Source organism: Coregonus lavaretus (assembly GCF_964263955.1).
Source record: "Coregonus lavaretus genome assembly, chromosome: 13".
NCBI lineage: Eukaryota > Metazoa > Chordata > Actinopteri > Salmoniformes > Salmonidae > Coregonus > Coregonus lavaretus.
In genome coordinates, this window is record NC_140000.1 from 38967116 (window position 1) to 38985470 (window position 18355).

The 18355-nt window shown below is 42.0% G+C and overlaps 1 protein-coding gene across 1 annotated transcript in view; it reads right to left on the reverse strand.

Annotated features, from left to right (window-relative positions):
- Positions 1-12549, reverse strand: part of dock4b (dedicator of cytokinesis 4b) — a 137517-nt gene extending 124968 nt beyond the window's left edge. The window contains exon 1 of the mRNA XM_084175424.1: positions 12382-12549. Within this exon, the coding sequence (XP_084031550.1) occupies positions 12382-12418 (37 nt within the window). The 5' untranslated portion in view covers positions 12419-12549. The remainder of the gene's footprint in view (positions 1-12381) is intronic.
- Between the last annotated feature and the right edge of the window lie 5806 nt (positions 12550-18355).

An 18355-nucleotide genomic window follows, 5' to 3' on the forward strand; every position in this document is an offset into this window, starting at 1 on the left:
AACTAACACAGTATAGTGTGGGTAGTGTGAATTGGTCTAAGCAACGGAACTGTAACACCTCACTAACAGCTCAGGTAGTATCAAGTCAAACACTTGCAGACAAATATATTTATTCATACTGTACGTGTGACAGAGAGAGGGAAGATATTTAAATCAGCAGGGTACAATAATAGTTGGTGATGCTAAGAGAGAGAAAGGGGGAGAGAGAGAGAGAGAGAGTGAGAGAGAGAGAAAGGGAGAGAGAGAGAGAGAGAGAGACATCATTATCACTCACATGAAAGACAGCGATGAGAGCTGGACAAGCAGAACAGCCCACAGTAAAATAATACCACATTGGTGTATCATAGTTCCTGCTTTTCCGAGCCAGACAGAACAGCATTCAAACATCACCCTTCAACAACACATAAAAAACAGGAGCCAAGGACATGGAGAGCCAGGAAAACATTAAAAGCCATCTGGCCTGATACATTGCACTTTACCAACAAAACACAACCCAGAAAGACAGAGTTTGTGCGTCGCAAATGATACCCTAGGGGACCCATAAAGTTCTGGTCAAAAGTAGTGCACTATATACAGTGAGGAAAAAAAGTATTTGATCCCCTGCTGATTTTGTACGTTTGCCCACTGACAAAGACATGATCAGGCTATAATTTTAATGGTAGGTTTATTTGAACAGTGAGAGACAGAATAACAACAAAGAAATCCAGAAAAACGCATGTCAAAAATGTTATAAATTGATTAGCATTTTAATGAGGGAAATAAGTATTTGACCCCCTCTCAATCAGAAAGATTTCTGGCTCCCAGGTGTCTTTTATACAGGTAACGAGCTGAGATTAGGAGCACACTCTTAAAGGGAGTGCTCCTAATCTCAGCTTGTTACCTGTATAAAAGACACCTGTCCACAGAAGCAATCAATCAATCAGATTCCAAAAGCTCCACTATGGCCAAGACCAAAGAGCTCTCCAAGGATGTCAGGGACAAGATTGTAGACCTACACAAGGCTGGAATGGGCTACAAGACCATCGCCAAGCAGCTTGGTGAGAAGGTGACAACAGTTGGTGCGATTATTCGGAAATGGAAGAAACACAAAAGAACTGTCAATCTCCCTCGGCCTGGGGCTCCATGCAAGATCTCACCTCGTGGAGTTGCAATGATCATGAGAACGGTGAGGAATCAGCCCAGAACTACACGGGAGGATCTGGTCAATGATCTCAAGGCAGCTGGGACCATAGTCACCAAGAAAACAATTGGTAACACACTACGCCGTGAAGGACTGAAATCCTGCAGCGCCCGCAAGGTCCACCTGCTCAAGAAAGCACATATACAGGGCCGTCTGAAGTTTGCCAATGAAGATCTGAATGATTCAGAGGAGAACTGGGTGAAAGTGTTGTGATCAGATGAGACCAAAATGGAGCTCTTTGGCATCAACTCAACTCGCCGTGTTTGGAGGAGGAGGAATGCTGCCTATGACCACAAGAACACCATCCCACCGTCAAACATGGGGGTGTTTTTCTGCTAAGGGGACAGGACAACTTCACCGCATCAAAGGGACGATGGACGGGGCCAAATCTTGGGTGAGAACCTCCTTCCTTCAGCCAAGGCATTGAAAATGGGTCGTGGATGGGTATTCCAGCATGACAATGACCCAAAACACACGGCCAAGGCAACAAAGGAGTGGCTCAAGAAGAAGCACATTAAGGTCCTGGAGTGGCCTAGCCAGTCTCCAGACCTTAATCCCATAGAAAATCTGTGGAGGGAGCTGAAGGTTCGAGTTGCCAAACGTCAGCCTCGAAACCTTAATGACTTGGAGAAGAGGAGTGGGACAAAATCCCTCCTGAGATGTGTGCAAACCTGGTGGCCAACTACAAGAAACGTCTGACCTCTGTGATTGCCAACAAGGGTTTTGCCACCAAGTACTAAATCATGTTTTGTAGAGGGGTCAAATTCTTATTTCCCTCATTAAAATGCAAATCAATTTATAACATTTTTTACATGCGTTTTTCTGGATTTTTTTGTTGTTATTCTGTCTCGCACTGGTCAAATAAACCTACCATTAAATTTATAGACTGATCATGTCTTTGTCAGTGGGCAAACGTATAAAATCAGCAGGGGATCAAATACTTTTTCCCCTCACTGTAGGGAATAGGGGATCATTTAATTGGGACACATACAGACAGAGACAGTGTTCTATCAGCTTTGATTACAACCAAACTGTGGTGGTAGTGATCTCTATCTCTTTCATGTAGATGAACACCTAAATGAATTGTGGCCAGGCACCAGCTCAGTGGTGTGTTTCTGTACTCAACTGAAGCCTTTCTGTGTCTTGTGATAGCAGCAGCAACCAGCTCCCTGCCCAGATATGATCATCCATATTCATTTGGGGAGCCGAATGGGGAGACGGGGACATAGGTGAATACATAGTGGGAGAGTTAGACACTACACAGAGAGCCAGTGAGGTTTCACTACTTTATCATCCTCAGTCGCTCTGTCTGTTTCTCTGCCCTAGAAATCTCACTGACACCAGAACAACACTATGGAAGTGTCTGGGGAGGAGGAAGAATGGACAAACAGAAGGAGAAAGAGACAAAAGAGAGAGAGAGGGGGAGAGAAAGAGACAAATGGGAGGAGAGTAGATAAAAAAGACAGATGGAAAGACGGATACGGAGAGCGGTGGGTAAAGAAAGAAAATAACAGAGAGAGAGACAGAGAGAACCAACAGACAGACAGATCATCAGACAGAGATAAAGGGAGAAAGAGAGACAGACAGATATGGGGGAGAGTGTAACCTCCAATCTCTGCAAACAGCTCCCTGCCAAGAAAGAGAGCGAGAGAGGGGGGGGAAGAGAAAGAAGGAGGGAGAGGAGGGGAGGCAACAGTGGTAGAAGCTACAGTGCCTTAGTCAGGGCCAGGCAGGGCGCCTCAGAACTCCTGTATCAGTCTCCTCCTGACACTGACATTAATTCTGCCTGCCAAGAGGAGAGAGCCTTCTTGATGACCTCTAACACAACCAGGACCGTCACTGCATAGAAAGGCCTGGTTCAACCTTAGTACAACCAACCATAACAACCGTTTTATTATGCATTCATAATGTATTAATAGCAAACCGCTAACACCTCTAACACAAGCATCACTGCACAGAAAGGCCTGGTTCAACCACAACGATGACAATTTATTATAAAGCATTAATAATGCATGAATAAGATACCACTTATTGATCATTTTAATAACTGAGGACAAGAGGTTGTCAGACGGTAAAGCCAAGTCGCTTATTAAAGAAAAGCCATTATGGTTATGGTGAAATAGAGGATGCCTGTGGGTCACTGGTGTGCTGTGTGGGTCACAGAGTTTCAATGGCTGCCACGTCCCAAATGGTACCATATTCCCTTTATAGTGCACAAAGGGCTCTGGTCAAAAGTAGTGCAATATAAAGGGAATAGGATGCCATTTGAGACACAGCCATGATCAATACAGCAAGACTTAGATTACACAGCCAACGGACACTATATACAGTTGAAGTTGGAAGTTTACATACACCTTAGCCAAATACATTTAAACTCAGTTTTTCACAATTCCTGACATTTAATCCTAGTAAAAATTCCCTGACTTAGGTCAGTTAGGATCACCATTTTATTTTAAGAATGTGAAATGTCAGAATAATAGTAGAGAGAATTATTTATTTCAGCTTTTATTTCTTTCATCACATTCCCAGTGGGTCAGAAATTTACATACACTCAATTAGTATTTGGTAGCATTGCCTTTAAATTGTTTAACTTGGGTGAAACGTTTCGGGTAGCCTTCCACAAGCTTCCCACAATAAATTGGGTGAATTTTGGCCCATTCCTCCTGACAGAGCTGGTGTAACTGAGTCAGGTTTGTAGGCCTCCTTGCTCGCACACGCTTTTTCAGTTCTGCCCACAAATGTTCTATAGGTTTGAGGTCAGGGCTTTGTGATGGCCACTCCAATACCTTGACTTTGTTGTCCTTAAGCCATTTTGTCACAACTTTGGAAGTATGCTTGGGGTCATTGTCCATTTGGAAGACCCATTTGCGACCAAGCTTTCACTTCCTGACTGATATCTTGAGATGTTGCTTCAATATATCCACATAATTTTCCTTCCTCATGATGCCATCTATTTTGTGAAGTGCACCAGTCCTTCCTGCAGCAAAGCACCACAGTATGATGCTGCCACCCCTGTGCTTCACGGTTGGGATGGTGTTCTTCGGCTTGCAAGCCACCCCCTTTTTCCTCCAAACATAACGATGGTCATCATGGCCAAACAGTTCTATTTTTGTTTCATCAGACCAGAGGACATTTCTCAAAAAAGTACGATCTTTGTCCCCATGTGCAGTTGTCGCATGGTGTTTATACTTGCGTACTATTGTTTGTACAGATTGTCCTTTGCTGTTGTTCTAGGATTGATTTGCACTTTTCGCACCAAAGTACATTCATCTCTAGGAGTCTCCTTCCTGAGCGGTATGTTGGCTGCGTGGTCCCATGGTGTTTATACTTGCGTACTATTGTTTGTACAGATGAATGTGGTACCTTCAGGCGTTTGGAAATTGCTCCCAAGGATGAACCAGACTTGTGGAGGTTTTGTTTCTCAGGTCAAGCAAAGAGGCACTGTGTTTGAAGGTAGGCGTTGAAATATATTCACAGGTACACCTTCAATTGACTAAAATGATGTCAATTAGCCTATCAGAAGCTTCTAAAGCCATGACATCATTTTCTGGAATTTTCCAAGTTGTTTAAAGGCACAGTCAACTTAGTGTATGTAAACTTCTGACCCACAGGAATTGTGAGACAGTGAATTATAAGTGAAATAAGCTGTCTGTAAACAATTGTTGGAAAAATTACTTGTGTCATGCACAAAGTAGATGTCCTAACCGACTTGCCAAAACTACAGTTTGTTAACAAGAAATTTGTGGAGTGGTTGAAAAACGGATTTTAATGACTCCAACCTAAGTGTATGTAAACTTCCGACTTCAACTGTAACTCAACACCTCTGGAAATGCATTTTTTACGGAATCTTTAAAATGAGCATGTGCACAAAAACTCAATGGTTCCTTTCACACATCAATCACGATGATTGTCATCTATGAATATAGCATTCATTTCTGAAACATTGGTGACAGGCTGTCATTTCTCCCACTCCCACCTCCACTGTCGCAGTGTTGATGAGCACAAACTGTGAATTCATAATAGAACACATCCCATTAACCTCTTACTGGGTTCACAGATTTGTATCAGGGAAACCACGGTGACCATATGATAGATAGACCTCTGGAATTGGCAGGCTACTTCATTACAATGTAACAGAAGTAGGCTTTATATCAGTATGGTTTAAATATAGAGTCCATTTCAATAAGTAGGCCCTATAGGCCTGAAAGGAATACATTGAATCACTCAGAGGGGAAGAAGTTTCTACTGAACAATGATTAGGCTAATATCATCCTATTTTTAAAACATTGGCTTTTAAATATATCCATTTCACAGCACTGACCTTTAAATATATATATTTTACAGTAGTGTAATTTTAATGTACATTAAGAAATACATGAATAGGACATACATTCATGTATGTACAGTATGTATCCATAGTGATGCCCTCTCAGTCCAGTTGTTACCAGGAGACAGCAGCCCTAGCTACCTCCAGACTGCCCTACCTTCAGCTGATTGTGCTGTGGTGAAAAGCAAGCTGGGATTCATACTGGAGGTGACATGTGAGCTGCAATCATGTCCAATCATTGGCTGGCTGCAGCTGCCTAGCCTCAGCTGCATCCTTCCACAAAAACATATGCCGCCAATTAGACCGTGGTGGTGTCACCGAATCCAACGGGACACACACATTACATTGTATTCATATCAAAAGGCTGCCTCGCCACAGGGGGTGAAAAGGTAAACATTCTGATTTTGTAGGAAATAAGACCGGAAAATATGTTTTTTTTCTGTGCATCTTTATATAATAAATGGGATAGAATGATGTTTGTTATATTTTCAATTGAAAGTAAATAGAGCTGCAGTAATGGGATAACACAAACAGGCTAAATGCAGCATTTTCCAATCCAGTCTAGTATTCACCAACCATTTTAAATTGAAATGTGTTGTTGTGCATGATTGCCATTGTAAATAAACACAAAAAAGCTTTGTTGGAGCGGAGGCATAAAAAAATACATGGCTCCACTTAGTTGCCTCTGTCTACCTATAACACCAGCTAGTCTAACATGTCAAAGGTTTTTCTCCCTCTTTCTCTCCCTTTCCCCATCCCTTCCTCCCCCCACCTCTCTCTCTCTCTGATCCCACCGTGCCTGTCTAATTCACCAGGGAGCTCCAATATTGACTGGGGCAACTCCCTCCAGCGATCATCATCCCTAAATGATTGCCTGTGTCGGCCCGGCCGCAGCTAGTAGATTAAGCCTAGTGGATGAAGACAGCAGAGGGGAGCAGATGAAGAAGCAATTACAAGCTGGGGTGGTGTTGTGGGGCCATGCCTCCCCGTGCCCCAGGGCTGTGTTCATTAAGGAGGCAGGGGGGTGTAATATAATGAAGGAATGGGACCACAGGCCCCGGTTCCCCCTGCCAAACAACCTGCTAATCCCACGGAGGTAGGGGGTGTGGGGTAGGGTGGCCACGTCCAACAATAAGCCCTTCTGACACACGCCGCCAGGCATGGCCCGCCCCCCACCCTTCGGTCCAGTGACATCCCCCCAGGGGGGCAGGCGACAGCAGCCAGGGGAGAAGGACAGCCCCAGGCCTAACACAGACCCCCACTACATAGCAGGCCTCGAACTCCTCCACTCTACTACATGCATTGCTCAAGGGCCAGGGCCATTCAAGGGCAACACTTCACTACACAACTGCTCCATTCTGTTTTTCTACCATTCGCTTGAGGGTATTTATATGTTGAGGATTATTTATGTGTTTCCATAGGCTGCTGTGGGTAAACATTGAGATTTCAAAAGTAAATACTAGGCTGTGGTTATATGCTAAATACAAAGTATTTTGTTTGAATGCTCGCTGGAAAATTATATTCAATGCACACACTCACACACACAAGATCCAATGCAGCTCATTAAATTATGATGAGCAATGACATGCTTGATTGGCTGCAATATCAGACTTAACAAGGAGAGAAAGGCCCCTTCTCTTCCTGTTAATCATCATTTAAGACTATTTGCAGCAAACACAATTTCCCAAAACAGAGACAATGTTCTTTCTCCAAGGCTGTGAAGCTACATTGTTAGCTGCTGTGTGTTTAATTGATGATGGATAATCCACTGAGAATTCCAGTATTCCAGTGTTCAAAAGGAACCACATGCAGTGGATATTCCAAAGGTGGGAATACCGGGGAAAATATTCCCAGATAGTCTCATGGGTGTTCCTGCACATTCAGTCCTACCATTCTATTCGTCTACCATCCTTTACATTTACATTTACATTTTAGTCATTTAGCAGACGCTCTTATCCAGAGCGACTTACAGGAGCAATTAGGGTTAAGTGCCTTGCTCAAGGGCACATTTACGTCATTTAGCAGACGCTCTTATCCAGAGCGACTCACAAATTGGTGCATTCACCCTATAGCCAGTGGGATAACCACTTTACAATTATTTTTTTTTTGGGGGGGGGGTAGAAGGATTACTTTATCCTATCCCAGGTATTCCTTAAAGAGGTGGGGTTTCAAATGTCTCCGGAAGGTGGTGAGTGACTCCGCTGTCCTGGCGTCGTGAGGGAGCTTGTTCCACCATTGGGGTGCCAGAGCAGCGAACAGTTTTGACTGGGCTGAGCGGGAACTATGCTTCCGCAGAGGAAGGGGAGCCAGCAGGCCAGAGGTGGATGAACGCAATGCCCTCGTTTGGGTGTAGGGACTGATCAGAGCCCGAAGGTACAGAGGTGCCGTTCCCCTCACTGCTCCATAGGCAAGCACCATGGTCTTGTAACGGATGCGAGCTTCAACTGGAAGCCAGTGGAGTGTGCGGAGGAGGGGGGTGACGTGAGAGAACTTGGGAAGGTTGAACACCAGACGGCTTTCTCAATGTACACATTTTTATTCAAATTCCTACCTCATGTTTAACTGAAATCCATTCCAACCCTCTTTGATATGAAAATCTCTCCTCTTGGCAGTATGCAACGCCGCCATAGACTCAATGTCCATTAGGAATCCGATTTTACAGTAAAGCGCATAAATCTTGCACCCTTGCTTATGGTTACAAACCTGTAATCACTCAAATGGTGCGCTAATAGGAGTCTTAATGCTGTACTACCTTCCTCTGCTGGACTCCATTCATATTTCATCAATGGTAGATAGATACAGGGCTGTCCTCCTCCCATGCATAAGGCAAATCAACATCAAAGCCCAATACCTCCCAATTAAACACTGTAATTCTAATTTCGCTCCTTGGCGAGAGATCAAATGGTTCACACCAAGGATCCAAGAATCTCAACCCATTTTGGGAAGCCAGCCCTGGTTTAAAGGGGGGTAAAATGTTCACTGAAAGGACCTCAAGGAAATCACATTTTCAGTGCATACTATATTAATCATATTCAAATACAGTAGGCTACTATATCAATACTACTGGTACATCAAAGACATAATGCACATCCATTCATCTTGGGAGTAAAGATCCTGGGGTGAAACGGTTAAAACCAGGATTTTGAAGACCGCTGTATCACTGAAACATCAATAATCTCAAATAACATTCTGTGTTGAACTTTGACCTCAGTGAGTGATCATGATCAATGATGATCACAGAGGGTAATTAGCTGTATGACGTCATATAGCTATAGAATATCAATATGTTCCATGTGTTAGGATCATTTTGAATCAAGTGTATGTGTGCATTCTATTTTTTTTATTCAAAACCAAATCAACCAAAACGATGGTGACTAAGACTTTAAAGATGCTTGAAAACATCCTCAAAAGCCTAAACGTATGTTTAGCTCAACTATCTGTTCCAGTAAAAGGCCACAACTCTTCAATGGAATTAGCACCCTGTGTACCGATAGGCGAAAGGAATTTATAAACAAGGGACTGAGTCTTGAAGATGAAAACAGATCGTCTACAGATTTCTCCACTCAACCTATTTAACAGCCCAAAGCATCCAAACAAACAACCAAAGATAAACTCCAGTACTATCTAGGGCTAAAAAAATGTATATCTTTATCCATCAAACATCTCTCTACATCAATAAAATATGTCCAAATGTAATTGGATGTACAGTGGGGAGAACAAGTATTTGATACACTGCCGATTTTGCAGGTTTTCCTACTTACAAAGCATGTAGAGGTCTGTAATTTTTATCATAGGTACACTTCAACTGTGAGAGACGGAATCTAAAACAAAAATCCAGAAAGTCACATTGTATGATTTTTAAGTAATTAATTTGCATTTTATTGCATGACATAAGTATTTGATCACCTACCAACCAGTAAGACTTCCGGCTCTCACAGACCTGTTAGTTTTTCTTTAAGAAGCCCTCCTGTTCTCCACTCATTACCTGTATTAACTGCACCTGTTGGAACTCGTTACCTGTATAAAAGACACCTGTCCACACACTCCAAACAGACTCCAACCTCTCCACAATGGCCAAGCCCAGAGAGCTGTGTAAGGACATCAGGGATAAAACTGTAGACCTGCACAAGCCTGGGATGGGCTACAGGACAATAGGCAAGCAGCTTGGTGAGAAGGCAACAACTGTTGGTGCAATTATTAGAAAATGGAAGAAGTTCAAGATGACGGTCAATCACCCTCGGTCTGGGGCTCCATGCAAGATCTCACCTCGTGGGGCATCAATGATCATGAGGAAGGTGAGGGATCAGCCCAGAACTACACGGCAGGACCTGGTCAATGACCTGAAGAGAGCTGGGACCACAGTCTCAAAGAAAACCATTAGTAACACACTACACTGTCATGGATTAAAATCCTGCAGCGCACGCAAGGTCCCCCTGCTCAAGCCAGTGCATGTCCAGGCCCGTCTGAAGTTTGCCAATGACCATCTGGATGATCCAGAGGAGGAATGGGAGAAGGTCATGTGGTCTGATGAGACAAAAATAGAGCTTTTTGTCTAAACTCCACTCGCCGTGTTTGGAGGAAGAAGAAGGATGAGTACAGCCCCAAGAACACCATCCCAACCGTGAAGCATGGAGGTGGAAACATCATTCTTTGGGGATGCTTTTCTGCAAAGGGGACAGGACGACTGCACCATATTGACGGGAGGATGGATGGGGCCATGTATTGCGAGATCTTGGCCAACAACCTCCTTCCCTCAGTAAGAGCATTGAAGATGGGTCGTGGCTGGGTCTTCCAGCATGACAACGACCCGAAACACACAGCCAGGGCAACTAAGGAGTGGCTCCGTAAGAAGCATCTCAAGGTCCTGGAGTGGCCTAGCCAGTCTCCAGACCTGAACCCAATAGAAAATCTTTGGAGGGAGCTGAAAGTCTGTATTGCCCAGCGACTGCCCCGAAACGTGAAGGATCTGGAGAAGGTCTGTATGGAGGAGTGGGCCAAAATTCCTGCTGCAGTGTGTGCAAACCTGGTCAAGACCTACAGGAAACGTATGATCTCTGCAATTGCAAACAAAGGTTTCTGTACCAAATATTAAGTTCTGCTTTTCTGATGTATCAAATACTTATGTCATGCAATAAAATCCAAATTAATTACTTAAAAATCATACAATGTGATTTTCTGGATTTTTGTTTTAGATTCCGTTTCACTGTTGAAGCGTACCTATGATAAAAATGACAGACCTCTACATGCTTTGTAAGTAGGAAAACCTGCAAAATCGGCAGTGTATCAAATACTTGCACTCTTTCCATTTTAAAACAATGTGTACATAACATCTAACCTGAGTTATAAAACATTGACAAATCAAGACATCTACTCAATGTTGTGTTGTTGTTTCTTTGTCCACTTAAAAACAACAATGGGCTTATGACCAGAGTTGCACAACAAGGAAACTGTATTTCTTCCTCACCATCACAGGGAGGAAGTCCCCTACTTCCCAACCATAGGCTCTAAATCTGAGCTAATTAAAATAGTCTTATTGCTCTTATTGAAAATAGGATCAAGACTGCTTAATCCACTTAAAGCCTCACTTGCAATGTTTAAGACAATGAAGGCATTTAAGCATTGAGAATAAATTGAATGTTATACAACCCTCCTCCCACCTATCTCCATGGACTGAACTTAGAAAGAGGTTGAAATTGTGAAATGTAGCATTGTATCAAACTGCAAGCTCTGGGTTCTAACTTGAGTCTTTAAATTATACAGTAGCAAAGCTTAGCTCAGTTGTGACAGGGAGGGAAGAAAACATGCACACACCAGAGGAAAAAGAGCAGGGCCAGTTAGTGACCAACAACCAATTGTAACAGATACAGGGCAGAGGCCAGTTTCTGGTTCAGTGAATCACTGTGTTCCAATGATTTCAGGTCAAGACAAGGTAGACCAGAACCTAGAGGTGTGACTGATAGGCCTACATAACTCAATATCGTAATATTTCTGCAATGTTGAGATTTCAAGCAGTGACTGTTGGGGGCTGGATAAAGCATCCCAAACATGCACTCCTTCAACCAATAAATAGGCTTTACTGCCCTATTTTTGGTCCATTGGGGAACGCATCTCATGTGGGAGCACAGTGAATATCTCCCACTTCGATTAGATATTATAGCACTATTTTTTAAGCCCATAGCCTATCTTTTATTCGCGTTGTTTGCTTCGCTTCAACGTTTTATCTATGGCTACGACACCCATGCCGCTCAGAACAATGCACACTAGGAGGACAGCTTCATTCGCTATTTTCACTGAGAGAGACGAGATCAACAATGTTGAAGGTTCAGTGGAATTTCCGAATAACAAAAACAATGTTCCATTCGAACGTTAAAAATAATAATTTATCGTGACACTTTCTCTTCTTTTTAATGAGGAGTAAACACAATACACACATATAAAGTGCTAAATAAATGCTTTGCACAGAGTATCGTATTTTGTTTCCTTCCATTCATTTATCAGATACAATGTAACAACAACCAACAAAGCGATTGAGCGCGCACAGAGTGCAAAGAGATGTACTGATCACAGAGGTTCCATAGCCTCGAGTCATGCGTGGTGCGTTCATTTTTATAGATGTAAAACCATAATGTATTCATAGCCTATAGCCTACAAATGCATGGAAAGAGCAAATACTCGTGAAATGCGTGAAAGTAGTGGTGCCTATGAAATAAGTACGCGTTAGTAGGCTACATGATAAAAGACAGTGATCGTTGTTATTTTGATACTGTGCAACAAAATGAAACAGCAGCATATTACCTCTTAGCTTGAAACTAATTTTAATTTTGTGAGTAAACGAGAGCACTGCAGTTTTAAAACATAGAACCAATAAACTTACCGACGCCGTATTTCTCGTGTTCTGTAGGTATCCACATATTTACGGTTGGTACATTTAAGTAATTTGTGAGAACAGCAGCTCAATGCAGATATTTCGTGCTGTATAACGCATTCTAGGCTATTGAATTCCTTTCCTAGGTTCTGAAGTCATTGTTCAGATTGCAGGAGAGAGAGCGGCTACTGTATCTTCATAGTGGATTGAGACGGAGAAGGAGCTTTGAATTGTGGGGCTTGTAGTAAAACCGAATGACGTAAACAACCCGAGAGAAAAAAAGGACTCTGAGTCCCACAAAGCCATACTGAATACATGGATGAAATAGAGTATCACAGTCAGTGATGCCAATTTAGCAATTGTGTTGCTAGACTTAGCACCTTTTCAGACTACCCTGGCAACTTTCTTTTCAAACAGCACCTAGCAACAAATGTAGCTACTTAAAAAAATATATTTTGAACTTTTAGCAACTTTTGAAAAGTGACTCAAACGCTAAAATGCACGCACTTTCCCTCTAAATGACACAAAAACGATTTTCTCTGTCACACACTCAGTCACAACACACGTGCCTGGCTGCAAAAGTGCAGTGTGAGTGACGTCAGCAGCAGGCCAGCCAAGCAGCACAACCTGGAGAGAGATGCCTAGCGCACACATCATTATTTGAGTTAAGTTGCTTGTTCAATAAGATAGCATATATACCTTGTTATTAGCGTGTACCTATAATTGTTGATCAGTTAGGTAGCATGTTAACTAACTACCAATACACTGCTTAAAACTATAATTGTTCAGAATGTGTAGGTTTACTAGTTAATAAGAAAATAAATAAAATGCAATTGTTCAATAATGTGTAATTGTTCAATAATTCAATGTGTTCTGTTTAAAAATACAAATATCTGATCATATAAAATGTGTTGTGTTTATATTACTTTTACAAATAAAAATATGTGACAATAAACAAACAAATCTAAACTAACAAATGTCAAATCATATTTGTCGCCCAGATGGCCAGTCAATTTGAGTAACGTTATTGTGTATTCTACGTAATGACGCGGTTTAACGTTATTACGTAATGACGTCATCACGCAATGACATCACAACATCATTTAGCAACTTTTAGCAACAAATCGACCTGCCTCTAGCAACTTCCCTTGAAAATTAGTTGGCAACACTGATCACAGAATGAGTCATAATACCCATAAACCCTAGTAGTCAAACAGGGAAATGGTTCCAATCGTTTTTCCACCATTCATTTTTCCCAAAGGGGATTTTAGAAACACTTCAAATAAGGGCTGTGTTTCATGTAGGCTTACCCTGGTGTGATGTTTTGATAACCGTGTAAATCTCTCTAGGACAAGGTGACTTTTATCAATATATTCACCTGTATTTACCCCGCCACCCAAAAAAATAAAATATTAAAAAATATGAAATGCTAATTAGCTGCTAGTGTGGCTATCATAAAGAACTACAAATGCAACGATGTTCTGGACGAGACTTCAAATTGAGGCAAAGGTAAGAATCTATGGATAAACTATCTAATGTTAGCTAAATGTAGTAATTCATAAATTGGCTACATTTCTCTAAATGGACAATTCTTTGAAATGTCTTGTGCAAGATTTAAATTGACACAATACCTGTTAGCAAAGGTTTTAGCTAGAGATGACATGCAGGAGCTTGCAGGGATTTGTAGTTTTGCATGATGTCTACTGTGATGCTAGTTAGCATTTTCGAATCTGAGAGTAAATAGAGCCAAATACATTGATAAAAGTAACCTTGTCAGAGAGAGATTTACATGGTTATCAAAACGTCTCGTCAGGGTAAGCCTACACGAAACACAGCCCTTATTTTAAGTGTTTCTAAAATCCCCTATGGGAAAAATGAATGGTGGAACAATGACCGCTAGTTGTAATGGGTGTTATGACACCTCCACTGTGGGGCTCTATGAATACATACATGAATGCTTTGCTCTTCTTGAGTTATGTATTACTGCCTTGTCATTGGATTGGTAGATGTGACCCTGGTGCAGTAGGCTAGTTAGATTTATTGCCAGACAGACAGACAGACAGAGTGAGAGACAGAGTGAGAGACAGAGTGAGAGACAGAGTGAGAGACAGAGTGAGAGAGAGAGAGAGAGAGAGAAGAGAGAGAGAGAGAGAGAGAGAGAGAGAGAGAGAGAGAGAGAGAGAGAGAGAGAGAGAGAGAGAGAGAGAGAGAGAGAGAGAGAGAGAGAGAGAGAGAGAGAGAGAGAGATACTTTTTACACATAGCCAATAAAGCCAACATGAAATTGTAGGCCTTGTCAAAGGGTAGCCTACCATGTCTCATGGTCAAGGGAGGGGATAGGTAGGTCTATAGGCACAGGAAACATAAGATGATATCCAATAGGTGCAGGTGTAGGGCGTAATCATTGACAACTGCATTCATGTTGAAAACCAGTTTTATTTTATTTTTCAGAAAATACACTTTGGCTCAGTGTGACTTTGCACTTCACTTGTAGCAAAATTAATTGGCCCAAATACATTACGTATGTCTCTTCCCGCCCACCTTCTCATCCCAACAACTGAAACAAACTGATTCAAATACCCTCTGTGTCTAGAAGCCCGTGATAGTTGATTTAAAAAAAATGAATATTACTAACAACAACAGATTAAACTAATTTTGGCCAAGGGATCTGTGGAATAAGTTTAGAGGGTGTAATCCAATACAATGTAATATTATTAATCTACAATTTATGTTCTTAAAGGCATACTTCGGGATTTTGGCAATAAGGCCCATTATCTAGTTCCCCAGAGTCAGATGAACTTGTGGATACCATGTTTACAGTTGAAGTCGGAAGTTTACACACACTTAGGTTGGAGTCATTAAAACTTTGGCAAGTCGGTTAGGACATCTACTTTGTGCATGACACAAGTAATTTCTCCAACAATTGTTTACAGACAGATTATTTCACTTATAATTCACTGTATCACAATTCCAGTGGGTCAGAAGTTTTCATTCACTAAGTTGACTGTGCCTTTAAACAGCTTGGAAAATTCCAGAAAATGATGGCATGGCTTTATAAGCTTCTGATAGGCTAATTGACATTGGAGGTGTACCTGTGGATGTATTTCAAGGCCTACCTTCAAACGCAGTGCCACTTTGCTTGACATCATGGGAAAATCAAAAGAAATCAGCCAAGACCTCAGAAAAAAAATGGTAGACCTCCGCAAGTCTGGTTCATCCTTGGGAGCAATTTCCAAACGCCTGAAGGTACCACATTCATCTGTACAAACAATAGTACGCAAGTATAAACACCATGCGACAACTGCACATGGGGACAAAGATCTTACTTTTTGGAGAAATGTCCTCTGGTCTGATGAAACAAAAATAGAACTGTTTGGCCATAATGACCATTGTCAAGGAAAAAGGGGGTTGTTTGCCAGCTGAAGAACACCATCCCAACCATGAAGCACGGGGGTGGCAGCATCATGCTGTGGGGGTGCTTTGCTGCAGGAGGGACTGGTGTACTTCACAAAATAGATGGCATCATGAGGAAGGAAAAATATGTGGATATATTGAAGCAACATCTCAAGACGTCAGTCAGGAAGTTAAAGCTTGGTCGCAAATGGGTCTTCCAAATGGACAATGACCACAAGCATACTTCCAAAGTTGTGGCAAAATGGCTTAAGGACAACAAAGTCAAGGTATTGGAGTGGCCATCACAAAGCCCTGACCTCAATCCTATAGAAAATGTGTGGGCAGAACTGAAAAAGTGTGTGCGAGCAAGGAGGCCTACAAACCTGACTTAGTTACACCAGCTCTGTCAGGAGGAATGGGCCAAAATTCACCCAACTTATTGTGGGAAGCTTGTGGAAGGCTACCTGAAACGTTTCACCCAAGTTAAACAATTTAAAGGCAATGCTACCAAATACTAATTGAGTGTACGTAAACTTCTGACCCACTGGGAATGTGATGAAATAAATAAAAGCTAAAATAAATCATTCTCTCTACTATTATTCTGACATTTCATATTCTTAAAATAAAGTGGTGATCCTAACTGACCTAAGACAGGGAATTTTTACTAGTATTAAATGTCAGCAATTGTGAAAAACTGAGTTTAAATGTATTTGGCTAAGGTGTATGTAAACTTCCGACTTCAACTGTATGTCTCTGAGTGCAGTTAACCCTGGGCAACATGGGCCTGGTAGGCTCATAAATGCACTGTAATGTAAGGTTTAAAACTGCAAAGTTTTCTCTCTGCCTCATGGCAAAATGTGTAGAATTGCAGGAAATTTGCATTAACATTTTATTTCCAAGGGCCCAAGACTTGGTTCGTCCTCATAGTAGAACTCCTTGTATGCTTTTTTTTTTTTATCTCACTCGAGTTGTGTTGTGATTATGAGGGGGTCCCTGATGAATTTGCTGTCACAAAAGGGGTCCCAAAAGTTTAAGAACCCCTGGTCTAAGGATGGTCTAACCATACCATTACATATAGATAAAAAATAAATACATAAGTAAATTATAGAATCTCTATGGGTCTAACAATATGACAGTGATATTGCTAGAGATCCCAAGTGTTGTGGCACCATGGTGTTTCAGATTCAGAGGTGCTCATTAACTACAAATGGTGAACGTGTTGGCTGACATAATTCATATTTCCCATGCAAGGCGTGTAAGGGAAGGCTGTAGTAGGCCATGCAGTCAAGTCCTCTTACAGATCATCTGCTGCTAGGATGAGCATAAAAATAATGCATGAGTGTGTTGAGGACTGCAGGGCACTCCAGTTTACAGCCAAGAGTTCAAGGCACCGTTTGGTGTGTAGTCCACATAATGCCTGGAATTAACTGCTCTGCCCACAGACAATCTGTATGATCTTAAAGCTCTCTGCTCCTAAACTCCTCCCCTTAGTTCAGTTCAGAGGCAGTGCCACCACTTTCAAATAGCCTCTAATAGTAATTCCAGCTTTGAGCTGCGTAGTTTGCTTCTCTTTGCCACTGAAACCATAGATGTTATTTATTAAATAACTGTCCAAAAGCTTCCTCACTCATACTCTGTTCTACTGTGAAGCTGTGGGCTGTGGGTTGGTTGACCCTTATGGACCTCTCACACCCTCACCCCACTGCTGTAAATACAAGTGTGTTTAGCACAAATATGGTTGGTTGAGCTAGCTGGCTGGGTTTAGACTACAGTTTATACAGTGTTTCCGTCATGTTACAAGTCGTTCACCCTCCACCCCATTGTGGTCTCTGCCATGTCTCGATGGAGCATGGAGAGATGGGCTCACGGAACACTCCATCTGAGATGAATTAATCATAAGAGGGGACTAGAGGCGAAGAAAAAAAAACTTCTAGATGTATTCCTTCCTCCCTCCCTGTAAAGAAAAGAGATCTGAGCGTGTAGTGCTCTTTCATTAAGGGTAGAAAACTGAAGTCTAGTCTGTTCCAGTATGTAGTTCTATCACAACTCTCGGGTCAGCCAGGGAGAAGTAATACCATGAATAAAAACAACAGAAGACATTTAGAAGTTGTTGACTATTTATTTATAACAGGTGATTTATAATGGATTAATAATGGCTTTGGTATTTTTCAACATATGCATATATAAAATGCATCTCTGATTTTATCAAAGCATCAAGTCTCACAAGGACATCTTGTGTCCTCTACCACTGTGAGTATCCCATGTGACTGAGTAAGCCCATGCTCTTTGAAGAGGAGAGATGGAGAGACCACAGGAGGATAAAGGAGAGAGATGGATAGAACACCACCACAGGGATAGGAATGGTAGAGGAAAATATGGATCAACAGAGGAATACAACAGAGAAGCGATGATGGACAGAGAGAGTAAAAAGGATGAAGAGAACACCAACAGAGAGACAGGTCAGTCAGGTTACAGTGCTTTCCACTGACCACGCGGTTGTGTGGATTATAACCCAGAGGACACTGCAGGCTCACACTGTCCTAGTCCCAGTTTGGTGCCATATGGTCCCTGGAAAGACACAGTCACATAGT